Source organism: Microtus oregoni, unplaced genomic scaffold (assembly GCF_018167655.1).
Source record: "Microtus oregoni isolate MIOR12 unplaced genomic scaffold, Mior012 000025F_ref0000491, whole genome shotgun sequence".
NCBI lineage: Eukaryota > Metazoa > Chordata > Mammalia > Rodentia > Cricetidae > Microtus > Microtus oregoni.
Genome location: NW_024543084.1, coordinates 13,027,017 through 13,054,247, shown reverse-complemented (window position 1 = coordinate 13,054,247; position 27,231 = coordinate 13,027,017). Strand labels below are relative to the sequence as shown.

The window sequence follows — 27,231 nt, the reverse complement described above, 5'->3', positions numbered from 1 at the left end:
GGTGCAGGCATTTAATCCCAGCTGGTCTACAGAGTGAGAATCTGTCTTGAGTAAATTTCTCCATCCTGCCATGAGTTCAGAGCAGCCAATCCGTGCTGAGCAATGGGGACCAGGTTTGTTATTAGTTTTTGGGACTATTCCAGGGGGAGTGGCCTGAATTCCTTCCATACTGACCTATAATCCTGAAGGGATGCAGGCTCTTCTGGGCATGCTCAATAGCATATCATATGGCAAGGGGACTGGAAGAAAGACGAGGGAGGGGGAATTAAATCCCTATGGATTTTCCCACTGCACCTCCCCCTTCTCCTCACACCTGACACAAAATTCTACTTGCTCCTTCCCTGAGCTCAGTTCTAGAAAGCTCCAGCAGGGAAGCTTGAAATGCCTGGGCCTAGCCCTTGGCTTGGAGACACTCTTCTCTAAAAAGAAGAGGAACCCAGGGAATAAAAGTAGATTCCACAGCTGGGTAAAGAAGCCTGGCTGGGTGCTGGGGCCCCTGGAACAGCAGGGTCAGAGTGAGTCCGGTAGAATACTGACAGCATGAACTCTTGTTTTTCTTAAGAGTGTACAGTAATACTTTAAAAAGTATCATTAGGATATGGGACGGGTGATGGGAGGGTGGGCATTTGCATAAGTCACGGGGGGGGGGGGGTAGGAAGAACAGTTTTCCATGATAAGCAACCAGCATTGGCCAACACCCACTGACTACTTCCAAACAGCTGGTAAAGTGCAGCAAAGGCCACCAACAGGCATCTTAAGGGATAAACATGCCTATCACCATGATCTCACTGCACACCAGAAAGGTCATAGAGATGTCACAATGAGTCACTAAGGTTCAGGAGATGGCTCAGTAGGTAGAGTCTGACTACCAAGCCTGACTACCACGGTTCAACCTCAGGCCCCACACAGTAGAAGACGAGAACTGATTCCTGCAAACTCTTCTCTGACCTCCACAAGTAGTGACTACTATGGTGTGTGCATGTACACACACTAAATAAAATACAATTTTAGGGGCTAGAGAGATGGTTCAATAGTTAAGAGCACTTGTTGCTCTTGCAGAGAACCCAGGTTCAATTCCTAGCACCCACACCCACCTGTAAGTCCAGCTCAAGGGGATTCAAGGACTCTAGGAACACACACAGATGTGTTCCCACAGCCCCCACCCCCATACTCACATAAGTAAAGACGATAGATTATTTAAATTTAAAGTCTTTCCACTTTTAGATGGCTATAGTAAATGACACTGAGAGGAAAACCTCTGCCTGGCAGTAGTGGCGCACACCTTTAATCCCAGCATTCAGAAGACAAAGGCAGATGAATCTGAGTTTGAGGCCAGTCTCAAACTGGTCAGCCTGGTCTACAGAGCAAATTCTAGGGCACCCAGAGCTACAGAGAAACCCTGTCTCAGAAAACCCCTTCAAGAGGCGAGTGCCTTCTGCACAGCAGAAGGGGGTGATAACTCAGGTCCCTTGTGAGCAGAAACCGACTCTGTGGTGTTCACAACACTGTAAATTTTCTTTAAGTTCAAGCTAAACCTTACATTGCTCCCTAAAATTGTTTATTCCTCAATGAACAGTGAAACCCAGGATGTGGTGTGACTGCATGTAACTGTGTACTGGTCCAGAGAGGGAGGCCTGGTTACTTCACTACCTAATGTACTTAGTGATGTACTAGTTACTTACTACGTTAGCTACTGTGCTAACGAACTCCAGAGATGACGTGACCATGGCCCAGCACTCATCCCATCGGGCAAATTTATCACCCTCTTTTCTTGCCTGTGATCTGAGTGCACCCTGAGTACAGAAAGATGCAGAGAGCAGAACAGGTGTCTTTTAAGTGATAGCTTGCTGCAAGCCACTGTGTGTGTTCCGAGTGTCTGTCATCACTGGCAATTACCCAACTTGGACATAGATGCCCTATGCCTCCACGGGCATTTCCAGCAGGGCCTGTCCAGGTCACTGCTCATTGCCTACTGTCTCTATCTTCCTGGACCCCAACCTAATGGTGAACTTGCTATAATTTGTAAGATGTCCAGGTGGCAGTGGGGAAGTTCTTAACCTTACCTAGATGATTCCAAAGGGAACTGGGGACAAGCAGTGGAACTGGATGGGCCAGGCAATTAAACAAGAAGCTGGAAGAGTAAAGGGTCACCTGGCAGCATCTTCTGCTTTATCTTAGCAACATACAATACTTGTAACCCACAACAGTTTTCTTTTGTTTTTAATTCTGCCATTTTCTCTTAAATTTTAGATATTAACAAAGATAACAGGTTTACATTTGTTAAAATCCAGTTATGAAACCAGAGCATACAAAACACAAAGCTACAGAAAGATTCCCAATGTGCGTTAAGTATAAGTAATTTTAGAAAATAGTTTAGTATATAAGTAATTTTAGAAAATAGTTTAGTACACTCTTGTTATACAACTCATTTACAGGAGGTTATTCACACGTTCTTGTTCAAATTTGCTCCTGATATTTCATGAAAGCATAACTGAACAAACTGTGGTAAATTAAAGAGAAGCAAATTAAGACAGGTATACATCCGCCTGGAATTAAGATTCTGAAAGTAGTCAGGGAAAGTTCCTTTAACCACAGAAAGGACAAAGTCAACTTTTCATCTTGTCAGCCTTAAGTGCTCATGACAGCACCTTCAGAAAAGGCCACCTGACATAGCAAACACTTTCTGAAAATACCTTTACCAACTGAAATAAATAAGGTCTCAAACGCTAATGCCACACAACTACATTCTGCTGAGAGAGTATTCGAAGGCGAGGCCTGGTTGCTGGAAGGGAGGATACAAGGACTCAAGGCCCTGGCCAGAGTCTAGTCCCAGTAGCTCTTACACTCACGAAATAAACAGGGTTTCAAGACCTTCCTAATTCTCACATACCCTGATGAGGTTAGCAGTGAGTCTGCAGATGAACAAACACATGCAATTCTATACAATACTCTGGGTGGCAGCCAAGCACATGTTTTGGAAAATCGTCTTTTTAAAAACACGTTCCTTCACCTGTGCAGTAACATGAGCAGAGGGAAATGTCCTGGTCACTGCTGTTTTATCACATACGCCCCCCTCAGAAGCCCACTTTCCTAAAGTGGTCACACTCTCAAATCCCTGTTAACCTGAGTACTTCTTAAAGACACCATGAAAGAAAATTTCAAGTGAACAGTGAGGTTTCCTGCCAATGTCACATGCAAGAGACTTATTAACCCTTGCCCTAGCCAGAGCGGATTTACTTCCACCTAGCTGGGGCCAGCCAGGAGGCTGAAGCACTCTCAAGATGCCAACTCCCTAGTTTTACAAATGTCCAGGAGACGTTAAGGGTACATGTCTGTGCACCAGTGCAGAGAGAGAGCTCAGGAAACTTGGCAAAATGCACACTGTTTTTTCAAAAGTTCTTAACAAATAAAACCTACTTCAGCAGAATTTCAAAAACCCTTTTGTTTAAGAACAGATGACAGAATTCCAAACAGCAAACATTTTCAAGAGATGCCTTCCTCCCCAAAGCAGCTAATGGGCTGTATGCACAATAGTCACCAGACCCTCACGTTCACATGCTCTGCTATAGAGGTTTGGAAACCTGACTGGTTAGGCAGCCCGCCCTTGTCCTGACTCCAGTTCCTCTCACAGGCATACTAGGTGCTGAAGGCCAGGCATCCAGTAATACAACACTCCCACCTACTGGATGGTCCCGAAGCCCAGCTGGCAGCTTTCTCTTTCTCACATACCTTTCCTGTCTGAGATGCACTATCTACTCTGTCCTGTGCAGCTCCCAAAGAATCCCCCCAAAAGCATCAACTCTTATTTTTCTAGCAACCCTCAAGCCTTCCCAAGCAACCTGCAGAGTACAAATCCTCCATTCTGTAACAGTGTCTCCAACTCAGCAGTTCCATCAACCTTATGAAACACTGGGAACATCTGACAGTTCAAGAATTGTTCTTCTGTTTTGAGAAGGGAAGGAAATTTAGCCAGAAAACTAAGTCATACACTGAGTTACAGTAATCCCCTGTGCCAAGCTGCCTTGTCTCAAAGTGCACAACAGCTCCCGACATGCCGCCTTCTGAAGGACCAAGAGACCCCAGCAGTTTTTTATTCAAGACACTGGTCACTGGTACCAACTTGGCTAACTTCCAGTACTGAGGCTGGTAAAGAAACTTGTCTACCTCACAAGGACTGAAAGGAGCTGTCCTCCTAACTACCAAGTTTGTTCTGTTGGAAAATGACTACAATGTTTTCAGCAGAGGAAGGAAATGTCATCTACCTGCTTACATTTTTAAAGGATTTTATATGTGCTACACAGATTCACAGTTTAATCTTTACAGCATTCATTTGACCTGACCTTTTCCATAGAACAAAATATCCCAACATTTTGAATTTTTGGCCTCAAGGACATTAGAGATATACAAACACCCTCTCCAAATGTATATAACTGGCAAAAAAAATCCTGAAGATGACCAACAGCCCAAGGGTTAGGAGGTATTTCCATCCTTTAACACAGATTCTTCAAGGGAAACAAAAATAAAACCCAGCTTATCTGTACGGTGCCACTAGTTACGTGTGAATGACAGTCTCATCACCAAGAGCTACTATGGAAACCGGCTCTTCTTGGCACTGCTGGGCTCCTGCTCCAGCCTCCTCCTGTCCCAGTCAGTACTCCTCAGCATGTGATGACTCACAGAGCCACGCCTTTCTTCTTCACCAAAGGCCCTAGGCTCTCTTCTGTGACTGAACCCAGAGTTCGAGCCACTGTACTTCCTCTTACTTGTGGAAGGAGCAGCAGGGTGAGCAGGTGGTGGCTCAGCCTGTAGAGGTGACCTGTGGCTACCCAGAGGAGCAACGATAGCCATGGATGGTCCCACAACAAAATTCGGGTCCAGAAAATGGGGGCCCACAGACTGTGGATCCTTCAGGGATGTTCCCTTGGATTCAGCATCCAATCTCCTAAGTAGTCGTGGATCTCGAAGTCGGTCTTGAGGTGTCCTTTTAGGTTCCTTTGAAGTGACAGTGTCAGAGGGTGTGTGGTACAGAGAAGCAGCAGAAGGTGTCTTGGCAAGTCCACTGTCTAGCTTGTTGCTGGGCAAGCCACCCTGAGGTCTGGGTGCTTCTGGGGCAGTGGCTGGAGGATGGGTCAGACTCCTCTGCAGCACAGGCTTCAGTTTCAGAATCTTCATTGCATCATGTCTGTAGTGTGGGTCACAGGTCTTAATAATGGCCCCACGCTTCTGAGCATCCTGAATCAGTTCATTCCAATGTTGGTTTTCCTGAAACAAAGGAGAGAAAAACAATCATACTCTACAGAAACACTCATTTTGCTGGGGAAACATGGGGGTCCAACTTTCATTTCTAAATAAACAAGTGTAGTCTGAGCAGATGCCCAAGAGACAAGAGTGATAGAGAAGCTCAAGCACCAGTACTGAGGAGGGAGGCATAACTAAACAGGGCTGGTGACAGCTGCAAGGACACTCCACTCTCATCTCTGCAGTCCACAGAGCACAGTGAGATGCCCTCCCACATTACATTAGCTGTTCCTAGCTCTGCTCAACTGTTTACATTTATGTTAACTACAATTGAAAACTACTGCACCTCTGATGCATCAACCCACTTCAAGTGCACAATGTCTACATTTCTCCAGTGGCTTCTGCAGCAAGCACATGATCTCCCATCGCTGTACAAGGCTCCTCTGCACCCTGCTAATCTACACTACCACTTACTTCTCGGCATGGCTGACATTTGGCTGACATTCTAACAGTTAAAACTTGGTTTCAGAGTGAGGTAACCCAGACACAAAAAGACAATTATCACATGTACTTACTCATAAGTGGTTTTTAAACATAAAGCAAAAACCAGTCTACAAATCACAACCCCAGAGAACTTAGACAACAACGAGGACACTAACAGAGACTTACATAGATCTAATCTACATGGGAAGTTGAAAAAGACCAGATCTCCTGAGTAAATTGGGAGCATAGGGACCTTGGGGGAGGGTTGAAGATGGAAGGGGAGAGGAAGGGAGGGAAGCAAAGAAAAATGTAGAGCTCAATAAAAATCAATTAAAAAAAAAACTTGGTTTCAGAAGGCAAATTTCTGACCACATATGAAAAAAACCAAATTTATTGGCTTCCCAAAGGCCTCCCAAGCCCCTAAGGACTAAAACACCTTAATCTACTGAGGGAGAAATTCAAAGATATTTTCCTATTGTCATTTAATTTTTTTTTAAAAAATGTGTATGGGTATTTGCCTATATATGTACATACACTGCGTGTATGCATGATGATCATGGAGACCAGAAGATGGCGCTGTATTCCCTGGAACTGAAGTTATAGGAGGTTGTGAACTGACACGAGGATGCTGGGAACCAAACCTGGGTCCTCTACAAGAGGAGCCAGTGCTCTTAACTCTTAAGCATCTCTCCAGCCTCCACGACTTTATTTTAAAATGTCAACGTTTATAATATCTTAGAAACAATCTTCTAGCAATATTTATGATAAAATTTTGTCTTTCCTTATCAACTTAAACAGATATAAAACAAGCGTATATACTGTTTTTTACAGCTTCTTTCAAAGGGTGTGCACAAAACCAGAGATCTAGGTAAGATGGGAAGATGTATCTGGATGCTCTTGGCTACTATTAACAAAATAGGGAAGGAAAACAAGTTGGCTCCTTGCTTCAGATGGCCACTTCATTTTTTTCTCTGTGTAACAACTCTGGCTGTCCTGGAACTCGCTCTGTAGACCAGAATGACCTCAAACTCAGAGATCTGCCTGCGCCTGCCCCCTACGTGCTGAGATTAAAGGCCTACACTTTTAGAAACAACAAGAAGTTATTGGGCTGGCAAGAGAGTTTGGACATGAAAGGATAAGACTTACAACCAAAAGTTCAAAAGCACCAATACACTGCAACCCCTAGTGGAGCTAGCTGAGCAGCAAGCACACACTACCTAGCTGTCTGTCACTGGCTTCACTCACACTATCTGCCCACTAAAAATGTAGAGAGCATTGCTCTTCATCCTAAGAAGCCCTACAGCAGAAAGGCTTGTGGCAGAGCTCTCACAGAACAGAGCAAGGAGCTACCAGCCCCGAGCCCAGAAAAGGCGGTTGCACATGTTCCCGCACTCTCTGGAGAAACTGCTCACAATCACACTACCATTTGCTAAGCTCTGTCCTACCACTCTGAACGTGGACTGACAAGCCCTCTTCAGACTTGTCACTGACACAAATCAGGGTTTTAGATAGGTCACCTTGAAAACCTAGTGTACACACCTGCACTTGAGCTAAGAAAGAACGGTTTCTATGGAAAATCACAGCCAAGCTGCTGGAAGACTTAACCTTTATTTTGTAACTGAGAAATTATTTCCATTATTAAGAAAAAAAATCCATAATAGCTGATGGAGGAAGGTCATTGGTTAAAAAATAAAGAAACTGCTTGGCTGGCCCTCATAGGTTAAAACATAGGTGGGAGGAGTAAACAGAACAGAATGCTGGGAGGAAGAGGAAGTGAGCTCAGACTCAACAGCTCTCCTCTCGGGGGCAGACGCCTCAGAGAGACGCCATGCCCTGCTCCTGGGCAGACACATGCGATGAAGCTCCGACCCAGGATGGACATAGGCTAGAATCTTCCTGGTAAGCGCACCTTGGGGTGCTACACACAGATGATTAGAAATGGGCTAAATTAATATGTGAGAATTAGCCTAGAAGAGAATGGGCCAAGCAGTGTTTAAAAGAATACAGTTTCCATGTAATTATTTCTGGTAAAACTAGCTGTGCAGGCGGCCGGGTGCCGGGGACGCAGCCCCGATGCTCCTATTACTACAAATAGCTAACACTGGATATACTTGCAACTCCCTATAGCCCCCAGAGAGTGTACCTACCATCAGAGTCCTCAAATGTCCAAGGATAAAAAGGCTGTATTTGGCTCGTGTAATGGTGACATTCAATCTCTGCAAACTCGCCAGGAATCTAAGCAACAACAAGAAAGTTACTTCTGTATGCAAATGGAATCATATCCCTTCAGAGGGTGTAGGCAGTACTGGAAGCAGCTTCTCCAGAACCCCTTCCTTCCTTCCTAGTTGGAGTGCTTCCTCACTACCGGCCCCGACTCAGGGTACCTGGCACAGAAGCCAATGCCATTAAAATATTGAGCAAACCCTTGGTGCTTTACTTCCAAGTTAAATATTAAAAGCTCCTATTTTGACTTGGATAAAAATACTGGAAAGTTAACAATATAACTTAAAATTTAAAAAACTCCAAAAAGGGACCAGAAAAGGTCAGCCTAGCAGTTAAGCGCAGCTGCTGCTCTTCCAGAAGATTTAACTTCCATACTAAGCAACCATCCTACGCAAGTGCACACACACAAAACTAAACTAAAAACTATAGTTAAGTTAAATTTAAAGTAATAAACTATTGTGGAACTAGTATAGAAATACATAAATATATCAATATAGAAGTACAATGGGTATATGATAATGGTGAAATTTTAAATTAAATCTCTAATTTGTTGTGGGTTGTGTGTGTGTGTGTGCGTGCTTTTCCCTCCAGGGTTTTTCTATATAGCCCTGGTTGTCCTAGAACTTGCTTTATAGACCAGGCTGGCCTCAAACTCAGAGAACCACCTGTCCCTGACTCCCAAGTGCTAGGATTAAAGGCATGTGTCACCTACACCCATCTCAAATCTTTAACTTCTTTATCTCATGAAAAAAAATCATCTGGCGACTCAACAGCATACTTAACATCTTAAGTAAACTAAGAGTATTTATGATTGCACCATTAAAAAAACTGTGTAGCATGTACCATGTGACAATGACAATTATAGATCTCTGCAAAAAATACAATTAGAACATCAGTTTTACTGAACAAAAGACACACCCGATGGAAAAGGGTCAACATACAAAACACTAGGAAAAGCAGATCTTACAGATCATCTACTTCACAATTTAGACTTTCAAGATGTTGCCTAGGCCGTGTGTGCGCACATACACGCGAGCACATATAAACGCCAGGTGTCTTCCTCAACTGCTCTCCATTTATTTTTTTGAGACAACACCTCTCACTGAACCTGGGACTCATCACTTAGGCTAAGCACTATAAATAAAATAGTAACTCTGCTTTAAAAAAAAGAATGCTCTTTTCTGTTAAAAGAAGCACATTTTCGGGGCTGGAGAGATGGCTCAGCAGTTAAGAGCACTGACTGCTCTTCCAAAGGTCCCAGCAACCACATGGTGGCTCACAACCATCTGTAATGAGATCTGGTGCCCTCCTCTGGCATGCGGGCATACACACAGACAGACTATTGTATACATAATAAATAAATATTAAAAATAAGAAGCACATTTTCCTTAAATTGTACTAAGCTTTGTTAGTAGAATACTGTTTTCTTGAAAGAAACACATGATCTTTCCTATGAAAATAAGCATATCTTCTTTAAACTGTACTAAGCACTGTTAGTAGAATAATGAGTTTTCTTTAAAATAACACTTGCTCTTTTCTGTGGAAAGAAGCACATTTTCTTTAAACTGTACTAAGCATTGTTAGAAGAATAATGAGTTTTCACTAGCCAGCAAGTTCCCAGATATGCCTATCTCTGGCCTGGGGATAGGTGGTTATAGATGTGCACCATCATGATTTTTTACATGGGTGCTGGACAGTCACAATCAAGTTCTTATGCTTGTACAGTAATCACTTTACCAAAATGAACCATCTCCTGGGACAAACTATTATAAACAGTGATTCTCAACCTTTCTAATTCTGCAATTCTTTAGTACGGTTCCTCATGTGACCCCGACCATAAAATTTTCATTGCTACTTCATAACTGCATTTTGGTACTGTTAAGATTTGTAATGTAAATATCAGATATGCTGGATATCTGATATGCAACCTCTGTGAAAAGGTCATTTGACCCCCCCCCCCCACAGATTGAGAACACTGTTTTAAACAAAAGAAAATTAACAAAGTAATCGATAGGGTTCTCTAAGAGCAGTCACTGGTGGGTCTAGATGACAGAACTGATTCTCAACAAGTGACAAAGCAATGTGAGCTACTTACCCAATTGAGCCTTGCTCAGAACTTGCCCTGACACATGTAACAATTATACAGTCTTTCTGCCGGCCCTGGAAGGCATCCACTGTATCCACTTCTGCAGGCCTGTTTACAAAAGGCACGTGTTTACCAAAAAAGGTAAAATTGTAAAATACACATACACAGTAGTATTTAAAACTCTTCACTGTGATGGCAGATGGTGGTGGCACAAGCCTTTAATCTCAGCACTTGGGGGCCAGAGACAGATAGATCTGAGTTCGAGGCCAAATGGTCTACAAAGTGAGTTCCAGGACAGCCAGGGCTACACAGAGAAACCCTGTCTTGGGGAAAAGAGAAAATACATATATTGAGTTGTAAGGTTCATCGTATATTTGAGATAAGGATAGTCCTTTCAGACACACAACTTCTGAAGTCAGTACGTCATCCTTACTCCATTCTTCTCATAGCATCTCTGGAAATAATTCTTAGTGTTTATCAAATCCATAAGAAACCACATATACAGGTTGAGAATCACTGTATACAATAGCTAGTCCCAGGAGAAGGTTCATTTCGGTAAACTAAGGCTATACATATTTATATGATGTTTTCTTAAGTCTTTTAGAGTCTTCTATGGTTTTATCAGCTTGATGACTTCTGTAAAGAGACAGCTGGTATCCTGGCAGAAAGAACCATTCTTCTTTGGGGAACTGCCGCCAGAACAGTACCAAGTCTTCTTATCCATAAACATCTCTCCGTTTCAATTATTTCTTGTAACATACTTTGTAGTTTCCAGTGGATACATCTTATACTGTTTTGGTTTTATTTACTCCTAATTATTTTATTACTTTTGGTGCCATTTTAAGTGGAATGTTTTCACTTCCTGTGCAGACTACTCACTGAAAAACAGACTGTTATATATTGATCTTATTTTCTACAAGTCTCTTGAACTTGTTTGCTTAACCCCCCAAGGGTTTCTTTGTGCAGCTTCATTAATGTATCTATAAATATAACCACGCTGAATTATTTATAAAACACTTGCTCTGGCAAGAACCTCTACTACAATGGACAACAGAATAAGAACAAGTATTTTTCATGGTCTACAGAAAGGACTGCTGAGCCATCAAGGGACAATGTTACCTATGTGGTTTTTCTTATAGATGCTTTTAATCAAGGTAAGAAATTTTCTCTGTAGCCCTAATAACCTTTTGAGTTATCAAAGATGATAGGTTCTGTTAAGAGCCTTTTCTGTTATCTATTGGTAGGACATACGGGTCACCTTCTCAGTCTAATTGCTTGTCTGTTTTCTGAGACACAGTCTTCATTCTGTGACCCAGGCTGGCCTCAAGTTCATTATGATCATCCTGCCTTGGCCTCCCTAGATGGAGGCTCCAAGAGTGAGATGCCATATCCTGCTTCCTTCTCTTTTCCCATTAATATGCCAAGCCAACACTGCACTTTGGGATAATAAATTTCACTTGGTCATGATGTACAGTCCCTTTAATATATGCTGAATTCAGTCTGCTTTTTGTTTAGCTTTCTCACATCTGCAATCCTGAGTGCTTATCAGCCCTGTGGTTCTTAAACACCTTCCTGGGCTTGGGCTCATAAAATGAATTACCAAGTGTTCTTGGAGCTGGCAATATCGCATAAGGCAGCTTGCCATCAAGCCTGATGACCTTAGTTTCATCCCAGAAGCAATTAATAAAGGTTATCCTCTAACTATATGCACACCATTGTGTGTCAGCCCCCAACATAAACAGACTTTAAAAAAAAAAATTCAAAGTGTTTTGTGCTAAGTATTACTGGGCTTTCTGTTGTTGTTTTCAGATAGGGTATTTCCTATATAGCCCAGGCTGGCCTAAAACTAGATCCTCCGGCCTCAGACTCCCGAAAGCAAGGATTACAGGCACACAGCTGTGTTATTGCTAACTCTGGATTGCCAGCTGGTGGAACTCAGCAGACAGGTCTAATTCGTTTCTCATCACTGGGAGGTTTTGATTACTAGTGCTACTTGCTATATATAGTCTCTTCAGATTTTTTACTTTCCCTAAAGTCAAGTTTTTTTTTGTGTTTCTAGATTAAAAACTTAAAATGCTGTTTTGGTATTTTAAAAGATTTGTGTGTCTTTGAGAGTCATGTGTACGTGAGTAAAGGCCACAGCAAAGTCCTAGGTGCCCTCCTCTGTCACTGCCTATTCTTTCAAAGGGTTTTTCCCTAAACCTGAAGCTCATTCATTCAAGCTTTCTCTGACTAGAAGCCAGGAAACTCCAAAAGATCCTCCTGTCTGCCTGCTTATCAGCTTGGGTTACAGAGAAGTATACAGGACACTCAGCTTGTTGCTTAAATGCTGGGATCCGAACTCTGTTCATGATTGCATATAAAGTGCAATCTTAACCACTGAGCCGTCTCTTCAGATTGTTTGGTGACATAGGTCTTATGTAGCCCATATTATCCTTGAACTCACTGTGTAGCAGAATGTGATCATCAGTGTTAACAGTCAACGTGGTAAAAGTTACAACAGCCTAAGCAATGGGTCGTAGCAGGTCTCTGGGGGATTATCTATGGATGGTATTAGTTGAGCTGGGAAGACCCACCCAGTGTGGGTGACACCATTCTCTACACAGGAGATCCCAGACTGTATAAAAGTGGAGAAATCGAGCTCATCACTAGCATGCATGCCTTCACTGTTCTTCTTCTTCTGACTGGATGCTTCAGGGTCCTGCTGCCTTGACTCCCCCATCATGATGGGCTGTAATAAACTGTGAGGTGAAATAAACCTTTTAATGCTTTTGCCACAGTATTTTTGTTACAGCAATGGGGAAAAGACTATGGCACCAAGGGTACCTTGACTGATCTTTCTGCCTCTACCTTCCACATACTGGAATTACATGTTTCTTACCACACACCCGACACTTGACTTCCAGATTTTAATCTTTAATTTTATTGTAGAGGTAGAGACAAAAGCACAATCATAGCAGGTCCTGGAGGCACTGTAATTCCAAGTACACAGGGGACTGAGGCAGGAGGATAGCAAGTTCAGTGACAACCTGGGAAACTTACGGACACAGTCACGAAATAAAGAGGACTGGGTAATATAGCTCAGAGATGCTTAGAGTTATTTGTCTAATATACAAGACCACAACTGAACCCCAGTACTGTTGAGAAAGAAAATTCAACTTTTATAAACACCAGAAAAACATGTAAAAATACGTCACCCTTTCTTGTCAAATTCTTTCTCCAAATCCTTCTGAATCATAGTCTTCTGGGCCTTGTAATGGGTTATTATGCCAATATTTCGGAAGGAAATATCTTTTCTTTTTTCTTTAATAAGTTTAATTATTTCCATCACCAACTTTATTTCTTGAACATTTATATATGAGCTAAGATAGAAAAAGAAGACAATGTATCAAATCTCATAGCAGTCTAACTGCTCACTAGTTGTATTTAGCTTGATTCCCATTACCGTACATAGACAGGTGTTTTCCCTGTCAGGCAGCAGTGTCAATAGGATGTAATAGTAACTACTCATATATATATGAGTAACTGTCCAATCCAGGAAGTGATTGTAAAAAAGGAATTTGTAATCAACTGAAGTATGAACCAATAACCACACAGCTGAAAACATGCCACCTAGAGAGCTAAACATGAACAACATGGCCCCAGGATCGAATAGCATGAAAAGCCTTCTCATCTACCATTATCATCTTTACTTGCTCTAGAACCTGTACTCCTGATCCAGACCTCAAGTATGTGTGTCCTTTCATTACTAAACTAGATCCAACCAACACCAGCATGGGCCATGTTATCCTGAGCCTTAAAGCGTAATTACTACTGGCATGCTATCTGTTACACTGAAGATGTCCCAAAGGGGACGGCTCCCTCTCCTAGTCCTTGGTTTCTCCTCCGGTTACAATTCTATTCAGGTTCCTTGCGGCCTTCTGGTTCTATAACCTGCTTGGTGCTCAGCTCTTCATCTGCAGCTCTACTTCTGAAGGTGCCACATAAACCTTTCAGTTGCAATTCCTGTAGCATTGCAATCCTACAGGAAAACACCTCTGTATTTTTCACTTCTTCAAAGAATGCAACATCCCATTTCCTATTCTGATCTTAGAATCTGCATTTTCATATTTCCCCATAGCAGGCAGTATTTATGCACGTATTAATATAATAGAATAACCTCTAGACTATTAGTTCCTCCAGTCAAAGCAACCCTTGTCTCCTATGATATATTTGCTACCTAGAAACAAATCACTTACTCCACTTTGCTGTCATAGGTACCCAACCCAACACATTCCCACACAACTCAAAATTCTTAAAATACAGTCCCACTAAGTCACTATCCACTCTTTTAATATTAGCCCATTCACACAGTTGCATTTTTGTTGTTGTTGTTGTTGTTGTTTTTGTTTTTCAAGACAGGGTTTCCCTGTGTAATAGTCCTAGCTGTCCTGGAACTAGCTTTTGTAGACCAGGCTGGCCTTGAACTCGCAGAGATTTGCCTGCCTCTGCTTCCCAAGTGCTGGGATTAAAGGCCCTGCACTTTAAAGGCCCACCACAGTCCGGCCACACAGCTATATCTTCTCACTGCACTTAACCCACCTGGAAAAGTCACTCAACTCAATGACTAGTTAATACCTGTCTTCCAATGAGACCATAATCACCTTACAATGTCACTGCTATTACCTTTCAAGGACTTACTGGTCACCTGAGAGTATTGCCCAATTAAACAGAAAAGGGGAAGTTATCAAAACTGATAGTGAAAATGACTGTGCCCTGGTACTAAAGAGGCATGTATGGGAAAGGCTTATAACCTAATAATTCTGAGGCCATTACTGAGAACGAAGAAGAGAAAAACATACTCATTATCCCGTCGTTCTGAACCATCTTCAACATCAAACACAAGGTAGGGCTGAAATGGCCACTCTGACGAACATCGAACGGATTCAGTGGCACTAGAGAAAAGCAACCAGAATCAGAAAATATGCTCTAAAGGACACTTTATCAATAATTTTTTTTTTCTGTGTAAGATAGAAAGAGGAAAAAGTTAAGGGATAAGAGGCCTTTCACAGATGCATAGCAGTGAAAAGTCTAAACTTGATTTTATTTCCATTCTGGCACCAAGAAAGGAGAGATACACAATTATGACTAGAGAAAAGCTCATAACATAGTACATGAGATAAACAACCAGGGCTAGGGAAACATAGTGGAGCCTCCAGGGAAAGCAAACACAAAAACACAGTTAAGAGCTAGGCTTCAATCCCCAGTAGCACCATATAAGACAGGCCATGAGGTTACTACTGATTATATCTGGGTTATATTAAATATGGGTGACTTCTGTCTCCTCTCTTTTTCTTTTTCAAGACAGGGTATGTAGACCAAGCTGGCCTCAAACTCAAGAGATCAACCTACCTCTGCCTCCTGACTGCTAGGATTAAAAGTGTGCACCACCACAGCCCTGCCACCTCTTTTATCAATCTGTATTTGATATAATCAATATAGCTTTTATAATTAGAGAATAATCACTTCAAATTGATGATTTAAGGAGATTAGTGCTCCCCACCCATCCAACAGGGTTTTATTCTGTAGTCTAGGCTGGCCTCTTAACTCTCAGCAATCTTCCTGCCTCAGTTTTCCAAGTAACAGGATCACCCATATCAGCTAACACAGCTAGCCTGATTTATGCTTTTTATGCCAAGATTTCTTCACAGCAGCTAAATCTTCAAATAGGACAAGTCTATAAGCAATACAGGACACCCACCTATTTGTTTTCAAGTTTTTGTTATAAACATAATTAGAAGGGAAGAGACAAATGTCTGGATGCATCCTATACTGAACGGTAAGCTGTAAAACCGGCAGCCTGCCAATCTTGTTCTGTTTCACATAATCTTCAAGCAGCTTGCAGAATCGTGCCATCATTGACTGGTCGTACCCATACTCCTGTGCTTTCTGAGAGGAAGAAAAGTATTTAAAAGTTTGTAACAAAAACAAACAAACAAAACAAAACAACAACAACAAAAAAAAAACCGCCCAGGACAGTGGGCGCATCCTTTAATCCTAGCACTTGGGAGGCAGAGGCAGGTGGATCTCTGTGAGTTCAGGGCCAGCCTGGTCTACAGAGTGAGCTCCAGGACAGCCAGGTCTACAGAGAAACCCTGACTCAAAAAACAGACACAAACAAACAATATCTGTCTTGACATTTCCCACAAAAAGAAATGTAATAAGAAAATAGTACGTGAATCACGCTGGCACTCAAAATATAATACTGAAAAAGTGAATAAATGTACACACAAATGCTTGGCAGAATCTTCTAAATTACTAAATTCTCCATGGTAATTATCTCCAGAAAATAGTGGGTTTTATCTAAGTGAGCCAGGAGTGGTGGCACACACCTTTAATCCCAGCACTTGGGAGGTAGGCAGATCTCTGTGAGTTCCAGGCCAGCCTGGTCTATAAAGCGAATTCCAGGACAGCTCTGGCTAGTACACAGGGAAGCCCTGGGGTGGTGGTGGTGGAGGGGGAACAAGTGCACGAACAAGTTGGTTCAGTGGTTAAGAGCACTTCTTATTCTTGCAAAAGGCCCAGTTTGATTCCCAGCACCCACATAGGAATTCATGCACACACACACAAAAAAATAGTACTTTAAAAAAGATATGTAAAAAAAATCAACTTTGTAATCATTCTTTTATATTGAGAAAAGGAAAAAAAAAGTTTCCTCCTCCCCCCAGCCTCCCATTTCCCTCCCCCCTCCTCCCACTCTTCTCCCCCCTCCCTCTCCAGTCCAAAGAGCAGTCAGGGTTCCCTGCCCTGTGGAAAGTCTAAGGTCCTCCCCCCTCCATCCATGTCTAGGAAGGTGAACATCCAAACTGGCTAGGCTCCCACAAAGCCAGAACATGAAGTAGGATCAAAACCCCGTGCCATTGTCCTCGGCTTCTCATCAGCCCTCATTGTTCGCCTTTGCAATCATTCTTAAGTTTTTCTTCAGTAACTTTATTTGTATAGTAACTTTGAAAAACACAAATAGTTGGATCTTATCATTCTTGATGTTTTTACCAAGTATCAAAACAAAACTGTTGAGGCCCTCAGTTATCCTTTCAGGAGTTTGTTAAAGCCCAGTATACCCGAGAGCTGCAGCAGCTCTGCCCACATGGCTGTGCACTCGTGCTCCCACCTCATCAGGAAATCCACAGTCAAAAATGACTGGCAACAACAAAACAGGCACAGCCCCTCCTCCAGCAGGGGAAGCTTCTGGCACTGCACTGTGTGACCTTTAGGTTTTCCTGTCTTTGAAAACTCTAGCCCACACACTCAGAAGCACAGCTGTGAACAAGGAGGACATTGTAGAGACGATCACTGTCTTTGGAGACAAGGTCTCCCTGTGTATCCCTGGCAGGCCTCAGCCAAGAACCTGCTTAGCCTGCTGAATGCTAGGACTGCAGCCATGCACAATCATGCCACAATTTTCTTATGAAACTTCAAATAACACTTCTCTTTTCTGCCATTTCCTAATTTTCCTTTCAATTTGAAACAGAACGATTCCCTCAAAACAAAAGCAGGCCCTCTACCATCAACAGAAACACTCACCATAGAAATGACGGTGGGAGGGAGCTGTTTGGGGTCTCCTACTAGGATAAGTTTGTTGCAGCGGTGGATAAGTGGAGTAAGTGTTTCAACTTCACAAGACTGCCCAGCCTTGGTAAGAAAGTACAAAAGGACAAACAGCCTTAATTAAGTTCTAATACCCATAAAAGTAAAAATTCCTCCATTAGTACAGCTAAACCTTTTTTTAAATTATGTAGGATCTCATACATATTGGGCAAGTGCTTTGCTATTGAGTTACATCCAATCTCCTCTACATCAAGTATAAAAAATAAGCATTTAAAAAAAAAACTTTTCAAGATATATTATACTTGTGTGAAAATATCTTTATGTAAGACATCTTACTATGTACAATGAAGATATAGCAATGAAAAAACACATACATATAAAAGATTTCATTATAAAACAAAATTTATCTAATCACAGCTTTGGAGCAATCTAACAAGTATTTTGAAATCAACCACCATGGCTACCTTAACTGTGGAGCTTGCTACCAGCAAGGCTGTGCACATCCTAAGTGCATGCTGCATTCCTGCTGAGCTAGACTAGGAAAAGCTGTTTTACAACGTTATCTCTGAAATTTAGATATTATTTAACACATGACTATCTTTTCCCCATCTTTCTAATTCAATAAAATTGCCTTCAATTATTTCATCATTTCCATTTTTTCTTTTTCATTTTCTCACACATAATTAACATATCTACAACAAGGTATGGGAACTCCCAGACCAATTCTCTATATCTAATGATCTAGTTCTTCTGTCTTCTGACTTTTCAATCTTGCCTATAACAGTAAGTACCCAATCAAAGTTCAACAAATGGACAAGAAATACAAGATATTAGTAGAAAATGCGGCAGCCAAAGCTGTACAAAATCATAAATACTTCAAAAGTGGCAGAGAAACTGCAGCAGTTCAACAGGATAGTGCTGGAGACAATCCCACCCAGAAGACGTGACTCCTCCCTTTGGAGCAGGTTGTCAGCACCATGTTTCACTGTATAAAAACATGTGCACATCCACTAGAGTCTCCTAACTTGCAATGCTGGTGGTTCACTCTCTAGCACAGTGGCAGAGTAGTGACCACTTGATAAAAACCTGCTCTTTATGGGGAGAGGAATGGGGGAGGGGGAGAGGAGTGGTAGGAGGGGGAGGGAAATGGGAGGCAGGGAGGAGGCCGAAATTTTTTCAATAAAAAAACAACAAAAAAAACCCTGCTCTTTATCCACACTTCAGCACACACAATTCACCCATAATGTTTCTTCACAGTAGCAGTCATACTCACATGCTTGAGAGCCACTGACCTCATCAACAATGACGCAACTAAAGGGGACACCCCCTTGCCCTCTAAAAGCAGACTCAAGCAGCAAACCACCACTTGTGCTCAATGTGCAGCAGATGACGTGAGACTCCAAGATGATGGTATTCTGTGTTTTCTGTGGACGTCCCTTAACCTAGGACAACAAAGGATAACCATATTTAGTTATATACAAATCCTGCAGGTCCTATTTTTACTATTAAATATCTACCTTTTTCTTCATGTGACATAAAATATTCAATAAAAAGGGAAGCCTGGGCTCCGGAAAACAGGAGCAATCCCTCTGCACAAATTCACTGTAGACTTCAAGGCAATGGATGTTAAGTTTTAGGAGAAATGGCAATCTGGATTCAGTGCCAAAGCATTTGCCAGATTCTCTTCTCTTAGCCATCACATAGTAAGTCTTCCCCCAAACATACTTAATCTAATGGTCTAAAGAAGACATGAAATAAGAAAATTAAAGCTTACGATACCCATGAACAAGGCACTTCACCCATAAGTGTGAAATACTAATTTAGAGATCATTTACATTGTTAAAGAAACTTCAACTGTTTATCTGATCAAAAAAGAAAGAAAACATACCCTTAAGATGTGGAATGTCCTTCTGTATATGTGTTACGTTTATTGGTAGATGAATAAAGTTGTTTTGGCCAATGACTAAGCAGAGCAGAGCCAGGTGAGAAAGCCGAACAGAGATATATAAGAGAGAAAGTAGGCAGAGTTGAAGAGTCGCTATGTAGCCACCAAATCAGAAAAGGTGCCAGAAAATTACTGGTAAACTGCAGGCTCGTGGTAATACAGAGATTAACAGAAATTGAGTTAATTTAAGATGTAAGAGCTAGCTAGGAATACACCTGAATCACTGGCCAAAGAGTGTTGAAGCTAATAGTTTTTTTAAAATATTTATTTATTTAGTATGTATACAATATTCTGTCTGTATGTATGCCTGCAGGCCAGAAGAGGGCACCAGACCCCATTACAGATGGTTGTGAGCCACCATGTGGTTGCTGGGAATTGAACTCAGGACCTTTGGAAGAGCAGGCAATGCTCTTAACACCTGAGCCATCTCTCCAGCCCAAAGCTAATAGTTTCTGTGTGACTGTTCGGGTCTGAGCAGCCAGAAAACAAAAGTGCAGTCTCTGTCTACAAATGGTGTCCAAATGTTTGGCAAGGATCTCCACATAAAGCCTGAGAAAACTTCAAAATTAAAAGGATTCTAGACAGACAAGATCAGAGTTAAGCACAGCTTTTTGGTAACCATCTTTTTCAGGGTGGGCTCTATTTGTTGGCTTTGAGCAGAGGTGCAGTTCCTTTAAGAAAGGCTTCCTAACTCAGCATTAGCAGCAAAAACCTCACAGTTCTTTTAAGAGGCTCTGCCACCAAACATTTAAATGGTGTTTATGAGCAGTCAAAATTGGGCTTCTTTTTGGTGGAATGAACATAGAAACTCCACAGAGTAGTGAAAATAAATGTGGTTCCCACCAGTACCTCTGCCATGAAGCTAGACTCTCAAAAACCTAAGGAATGGGGGAGCCAGTTGCCAAAACTGCAGCTTTAATCCTAGCCATATTGTTTAACAGATGAAAGATTTGTGTGGTCAGAAAAAGAAATATGCAGTAAAGATAGATTCCGATCAAAAAAACAGAAAACAAAACAAAATAAAAACCCTCTATAAATGTTTACAGCGTGCTTAAAAATATATGTAGGTGTGGGAGAGAAAAGAAAAAGTCCTTAAAAATAAACAAAGGCCAGGAAGTAGTGGCAAACTTTAATCCCAGCATTCAGGAGGCAGAGACAGGTGGATCTCTGTTGAGTCCAAGGCCAGCCTGATTTACAAGAACTAGTTTCAGGACAGCTAGGACTGTTATACTGAGAAATCCTGTCTCAAAAAACCCAAAAAAAAAAAAAAAAAAAGAGAGAGAGAGAAAGAGAAACAGAGAAAAAATAATACGTCACATAAATATGGAAAATACACAGTGAATCTGGATTATTTATACCATTGTGCTGTCTTTGGATTTTTTTGACTGTTATGAGCAAATAGCTGCCGAGAGACGTCTGATTATAAAAGCTGCTAGATTAGCCAACCTGCATATTTTTAAAATATCTTTTTTTTAAATATTTATTTATTTATTATGTATACAATATTCTGTCTGTGTGTATGCCTGCAGGCCAGAAGAGGGCACCAGACCCCATTACAGATGGTTGTGAGCCACCATGTGGTTGCTGGGAATTGAACTCAAACCTTTGGAATAGCAGGCAATGCTCTTAACCTCTGAGCCATCTCTCCAGCCCCTTTTTAAAATATCATGACTTCAAAATTTAAGTCAAAAAAATATGTTACTTTGAGAAAGAGATTCTGCTTTTTTTTCCACATGAAACGAGAGGCTGATTCATTCTGGGTTAAGAAAAATCAAGTTTGATCAAGAAAGACCCCCTGAAATATCTCCAATAGAAGGAGATGTCCCTGGTGATCCAATGTCTCTGCTGCAGTTTTCTCTGAGTTCTACATCCAGAACAGCTACAAGGCAAGTGGTTGAGGTGATCCAACCATACAGAATATTCCAGTCCGGACCTGACCATAATCCTAAATTTTCTCAGGGTCCCCCAAAGATTACCAGTGTCCCCAATCGGCAGGAAGTAGCCTAGAAAACTATATCCACATTTGCTCAAAAATAAATCATGTTATTTATCATTGTTTAGGGAGTTTTGGCACAAATTGTTATTGGTCATTAAAAAAAAAGTATAAACAAAAGCTGGGTGGTGGTGGCACGTCTTTAATCCCATCACTTGGGAAGCAGAGGCAAGCTGATCTCTGTGAGTTTGAGGCCAACTTAGTCTACAAGAGCTACAGGACAGGCTCCAGAGCCACAGAAACCCTGTTTCAAAATAAACAAACGAATGAATGAATGAATGAATGAATGAATAAATAAATAGGGAAGAAGGGGGACAGGATATCGAAATAAGATAAAAAGATTGCCAAATCTGCTTTAATAAAAAAAGCTATTAATCTCAGGATACTTTACATTAGTATGGATTTTAGTTTATTAATATAAATTTAAGGTACATTTTGTTATGCTGTATGTATATTTCTACTCTTGTTTAGGGTATTATGTTTATGCAGTTCATTTTAAAATGCAATATATAAGAAATACATATTAATAGTCATCTATAATAACAAAATTAGCCATGTTAGGTATGTTTTTAAAGTCATACAGACAGATATATTTCTGATAGATGGGAAATGTTCAAACACTTCAAAGACCTACAGAATACAGCATTTAAAATGTTTTAAGAACTTAGACTCTTCTTGACAGTGAGACATGCCCGCTACTGGCAGCACCAATTACTTCAAAGAGGATGATGGACAGCAAAGGAACTTCATATGGAGTTTGTTTACTTTATGGCAAAAACTAGCCATGTGAGCAGAGAAACTGCCCTTGCCTCAATTGCTGACAGTTAACTGTCCAAACTGGACCAGCCAGAAATAAGAAAGGCAACTGATGAACTTTCCAAAGACAAGGTAAGGCAGCCGTTCAAGTTTCTTGTATGCACCTATAGGCTGAAGATGGATGCCCCAATGTTACAAAAGAATTTGGGTGACTATTAGGCAGTAAGATGACTGTCATTTCTAGAACTTTGGAAGTTGTTTACAATGCACTTATTGTTTACTCGGGTAATATAACCTTCTGGGGTCTTTGATGGAGTTGAAGACTAGATAGTTATAATTACAGTTTTCCTTACTTATGATAAAAGATAAATTATATATAAAACTTTAGACTCACAAAAATAGGACAGATAAGAATATTTCCTCAATTTGCCAAATGTAAATGGACTAAAGATTGTAACTATAATTCTTGCTTGATAACAGTTTTGTATTTGTAATTTTATTATGTTAAAGTTAAAACTTTCCTTTTTAATTAGACAGAAAAGAGAAGATGATGTGGAATGTCCTTCTATACATGTGTTGCTTTTATTGGTAGATGAATAAAGCTGTTTCAGCCAAAGGCTAAGCAGAGTAAAGCCAAGCAGAAATCCTAAGAGAGATATAGAGAGAATAGAAGGAGTCAAAGAGATACCATGTAGCCACCGAAGGAGAAAGGTGCCAGAACATTACCAGTAAGCCACAGCCGCATGGCGATACATAGATTAATAGAAACAGGCTAATTTAAGATGTAAGAGCTAGCTAGGAATACACCTAAGCCATTAGCCAGTTTCTGTGTGATTATTTGGGTTTGGGCGGCCAGGAAACTAAAGTGCAGTCTCTGTCTTCACCCTTAAAGTGTCCTATTGAAACTGATTTCTTTAGAGCTGCATTCTGATTGTCCAGACACAAATCTGACTCAGCCTACCTTCAATTAGTCTAATAAGAATCTGATAGTCAGCAGTGGTAGCCCATGCTTTTATAGTCCCAGTACTTGGGAGGCAGAGGCAGGTGCATCTCTATGTGACTTCGAGGTCAGCCTGGTCTATAGAACAAGTTCCAGGACAACCAGGGCTACACTGAGAAAATCTGTCTCAAAAAAACAACAACAAACAAACAAACAAAAAAAAAAAAACAAATACAAACCCAAACAAACCTCAGCCCTTAAATCCTCTAAACTGTTTCATTAAAAAAATAAAACACTGCAGGTAAATTACCTCTTTAATTTTTGAAGCAAGTTCCTGCCTTTCTTTTGAAACTTTGACAATGTGTCCATCTAATTCTTGCCTCTGAAAACAAATTAAAACGTTACCATGAAAACCAAGCACTTAAGCAGACAATTCACATGAGAGTGGAAAACAACACATGAATTCACTAAAAGAGTGCTCTCTTCCCTACCAATCAACTCTTAACACTTCTCTGTACAGTTAAGAGACAGAGTTATGTCTCTCGTGCTCCATGATTGCTGTCTGCCTAGTATCTCCAACTCTGGAGCATCATTCATGTCTAAGGCACTTCACACACACTCAACAATCCTGCCACAGTGATGAACACATAATACAGGCATGGGAAATCATGGCACCCTTCCCTTAAATAAAAGCAGGGATTAGATTTGCTTGGCAACCAGAGACTAATCAAAGTATATTCTTAGAACAGACATATGACATTTTAAGTCGGTGTGGTGGTACCCAGAAATTCTGGCACTTGTCCTCTCATGGAAAAGAAATGGCTGACATACAGAGAAAAGAAAATCAAAAGGTGGAAAAAATGTTAACAGCTTAAGTTCTTGATCCAACCATACTGAAAGCTAAGTAACCCTTAACTTCGAGTATATGAGCCATCAAATTCTTTTTTCTCAACATAATTAGGAATGTTGGTTATTTTTATTTATGCGCACAGTTGTTTTGCCTGCATGTATGTTTGTAACACGAGCATGCCAATAGTCTGAGGAAACAAAAAGAGGGCATCAGGTCATCTGGAACTGGAATTACAATTGATTTTGAACTGCCATGTGGGTGCTGGGAATCAAACCTGGGTCCTCTGGAAAAGCAATCAGTGCTCTTAATCATTGAGCCATCTCTCCGGTCCCTAGGTTCAACTCACCAACTGAAGAGTGCCTAATGATGAAAATAAGTCATCTACTTTTGTAAATAAATCTTTACTGCGAAACAAACTGCATCTGTTTGTTTACACTGATCTGATGAGGTTTTAGAGCCACAATCAAGCTGAGAAGCTGTCACAGACACTTTGTTGTCTATAAAACATACAGTATTTACTTCACAAAAGAGCGTGCTAACCCTGACATTAAGCACACTACTTCAGCATAGTTCATGGACTCAACGTCCTATTTCGGTAAGAACATCACACACCCATTGCCTAGCTCAAGTCTAAGCCACTTCTGCAAGGCCCAACTGAGGAAGTATCCATACCTGCATCTCCCGCCCACCTCGACACAGAGCTCGCTGACGAGAAAGTTCATCGAGTTGACCATCTAGAAACTCTTTTCTTCTCAGCATTTCTTGAATATGAGAAGGCAAATCTTTTTCTAAATTTTAAAATCACGTGTTAATTTTAACAAATTCACAAATACACACAAATACAATGTGAAGGAAAACTCCTTCACAAAGCTAGATTAGTTTTGGGATCTCCAAAATACCACTATTGCCCCCTAACCTTTACCTTGCCATACAAAAGGAAGTGGAACACCAATGAACCAGACAGTACTTACTCATTCTGTGGTTGATTTGGCTGTCCAAACTAAATTTTAGGACCTCTGTATTAATAGACTTTTCTGGACCCAGTCGTACTAAATTTATATCTCCACAATTTCCTGTTGATAAAACCACACAAAATTTAGCCAGGTCGTGGTGGCACACACCTTTAATCCCGGCACTTGGGAGGCAGAGGCAGACAGATCTCTGAGTTCAAAGTCTACAGAGAGTTCTGGGACAATAAGGACGTGGTGGGGGGGGGGCAAAATTATTATTAAGGACACTGCTAATAAATCCCATCTCCATACTAATCAGAGAGTTATAGCATGAACTATAACTGCATGCCAGGAGCTATACTAAAGACCTGTCACACAGTCTTTCAGATATTCTGAATGGTAACGTTATAAGGTACTTACCACTTCAGTCAATACAAGATAGGAAGGTCACATGGATATTTCATGCAGAATTCACACTGTTATGTTGATGTTTCTCAAATTACTCTCTATAAGTGTTCCATGAAGAACACTTGAGGAATGAGAAATTCAGATGCTGGGATTAAAGGTACCACCACACTTAGCTCAAAGTTTTCTTAACAACTTATATTACTATGTATTTTAATTCAAATAAGAATCCACCACCTGCCCCAAACACTCAGAATCAAGGTGTTTGTTTTGAGACAAAGTCTTGTATATAGTCCTGGCAGGCCTGGAACTATGTAGACCAGACTGGTCTTGAACTTCTAGCAATCCTCCTGCCTGTGTATCCCAAGTCTGGGTTATAGGCATATGAACTACACTTAGCCCAAATTTTCAAACTACAAATATATGGTGAAGAAATGGCATTTTTATATAGTTGCCTATAATACAATTTTTTTTGTTTGGTTTTTTTCTAGACAGGGTTTTTCTGTAGCTTTGGTTCCTGTCCTGGAACTAGCTCTTGTAGACCAGGCTGGCCTCGAACTCCCAGAGATCCACCTGCCTCTGCCTCCCGAGTGCTGGGATTAAAGGCGTGCGCCACCATCGCCCGGCTACCATACAAGTTTTTAAAGAATCATATAGTTCAGTTCTCTCACCTAAATGTGAGAGGACATCTTCTCTAGCCAACATCTACTCGAAGGTTTCAAAATAGCCAGATTCACTGTGTATCCACCAAAAAAATGCAAGAGATTTGGAATTCATACTAAATATCCAGAAATGTTCTACACGTTAAAATGGACATCATTCACACCACGGAATGAACTTGTGAAAATTCAGAGAAATTCCTAAAAGCCAAAAGCAGAGCTGAAAACCAACCTAGGAATCAATAGCTTCCCTAGGTTCTGAAGAGGGTTGACTGGTGGCAAGCCATTACTTTGTTCTTTATCATCATTAAAGTATAATTTACATTTAGTAAAATATAGGCTTAAAAACCCTTATTTCGCCGGGGGGGAGGTGGAGGGTGGGGGGGTGGAGCACACCTTTAATTCCAGCACTCGGGAGGCAGAAGCAGGCAGATCTCTGGGAGTTCGAGGCCAGCCTGGTCTACAAGAGCTACTTTCAGGACAGGTTCCAAAGCTACAGAGAAACACTGTCTAGAAAAACCAAAAAACAAGCAAGCAAACAAAACGAAACAAAACAAAAACCCTTATTTCTAGCTGGATGATAGTGGTACACGCCTTTAATCCCAGCATTTGGGAGGCAAAGGCAGGTGAATCTCTGAATTCGAAGCCAGCCTGGTCTATAAAGCGAGTTCAGGAGAGGCTCTTCCCTTGGAAAATATAAATTAGCAAAGCTCACTTAAAACTGAGAAGCTGAGTGAACCTGACTCTTGAAAACATTTAACAATTTATGAAAACTTTATTATCAACAAACAAAATGAACATATAACAAAATGAATCAACACCAAAAATAAATCAAGATAATTAACAAACTGTATAAAATAATCTGTCTTATGACAAAAAAGGAATTATGGGTTGTTCTCATTTATGAGCACAAACTTCAAAGTTCTAAAAACAATCAAGCATTGTATCACAGAATAATGACGTTTACAAGGTGATACTATTATAATTTACCAAAGGCACAGGGAGAAAAAAAGGCTCTATCATATCAACAAAATATAAAAGCAAAAATTGATAGTTTATTATTCACTGATAAAACTTTAGGCTGTCGGGGCTGGAGTGATGGCTCAGTGGTTAAGA

At 41.0% G+C, this 27,231-nt stretch overlaps 1 protein-coding gene across 2 annotated transcripts in view; it reads right to left on the bottom strand.

Annotated features, from left to right (window-relative positions):
• Window positions 1-2,206: 2,206 nt before the first annotated feature.
• The window catches only part of Setx (senataxin), a 66,645-nt gene continuing 41,620 nt past the window's right edge, over window positions 2,207-27,231 (bottom strand). For both annotated transcript variants that reach the window (XM_041674132.1, XM_041674133.1), the window contains 11 exons: window positions 25,073-25,174; window positions 24,774-24,889; window positions 23,562-23,633; window positions 18,910-19,059; window positions 17,594-17,701; window positions 15,771-15,958; window positions 14,872-14,964; window positions 13,228-13,392; window positions 10,040-10,138; window positions 7,869-7,956; window positions 2,207-5,262 (listed from right to left, as the gene is read on the bottom strand). In XM_041674132.1, coding sequence (XP_041530066.1) covers window positions 4,588-5,262; window positions 7,869-7,956; window positions 10,040-10,138; window positions 13,228-13,392; window positions 14,872-14,964; window positions 15,771-15,958; window positions 17,594-17,701; window positions 18,910-19,059; window positions 23,562-23,633; window positions 24,774-24,889; window positions 25,073-25,174 — 1,856 coding nt within the window. In that variant the 3' untranslated portion in view covers window positions 2,207-4,587. The remainder of the gene's footprint in view (window positions 5,263-7,868; window positions 7,957-10,039; window positions 10,139-13,227; window positions 13,393-14,871; window positions 14,965-15,770; window positions 15,959-17,593; window positions 17,702-18,909; window positions 19,060-23,561; window positions 23,634-24,773; window positions 24,890-25,072; window positions 25,175-27,231) is intronic.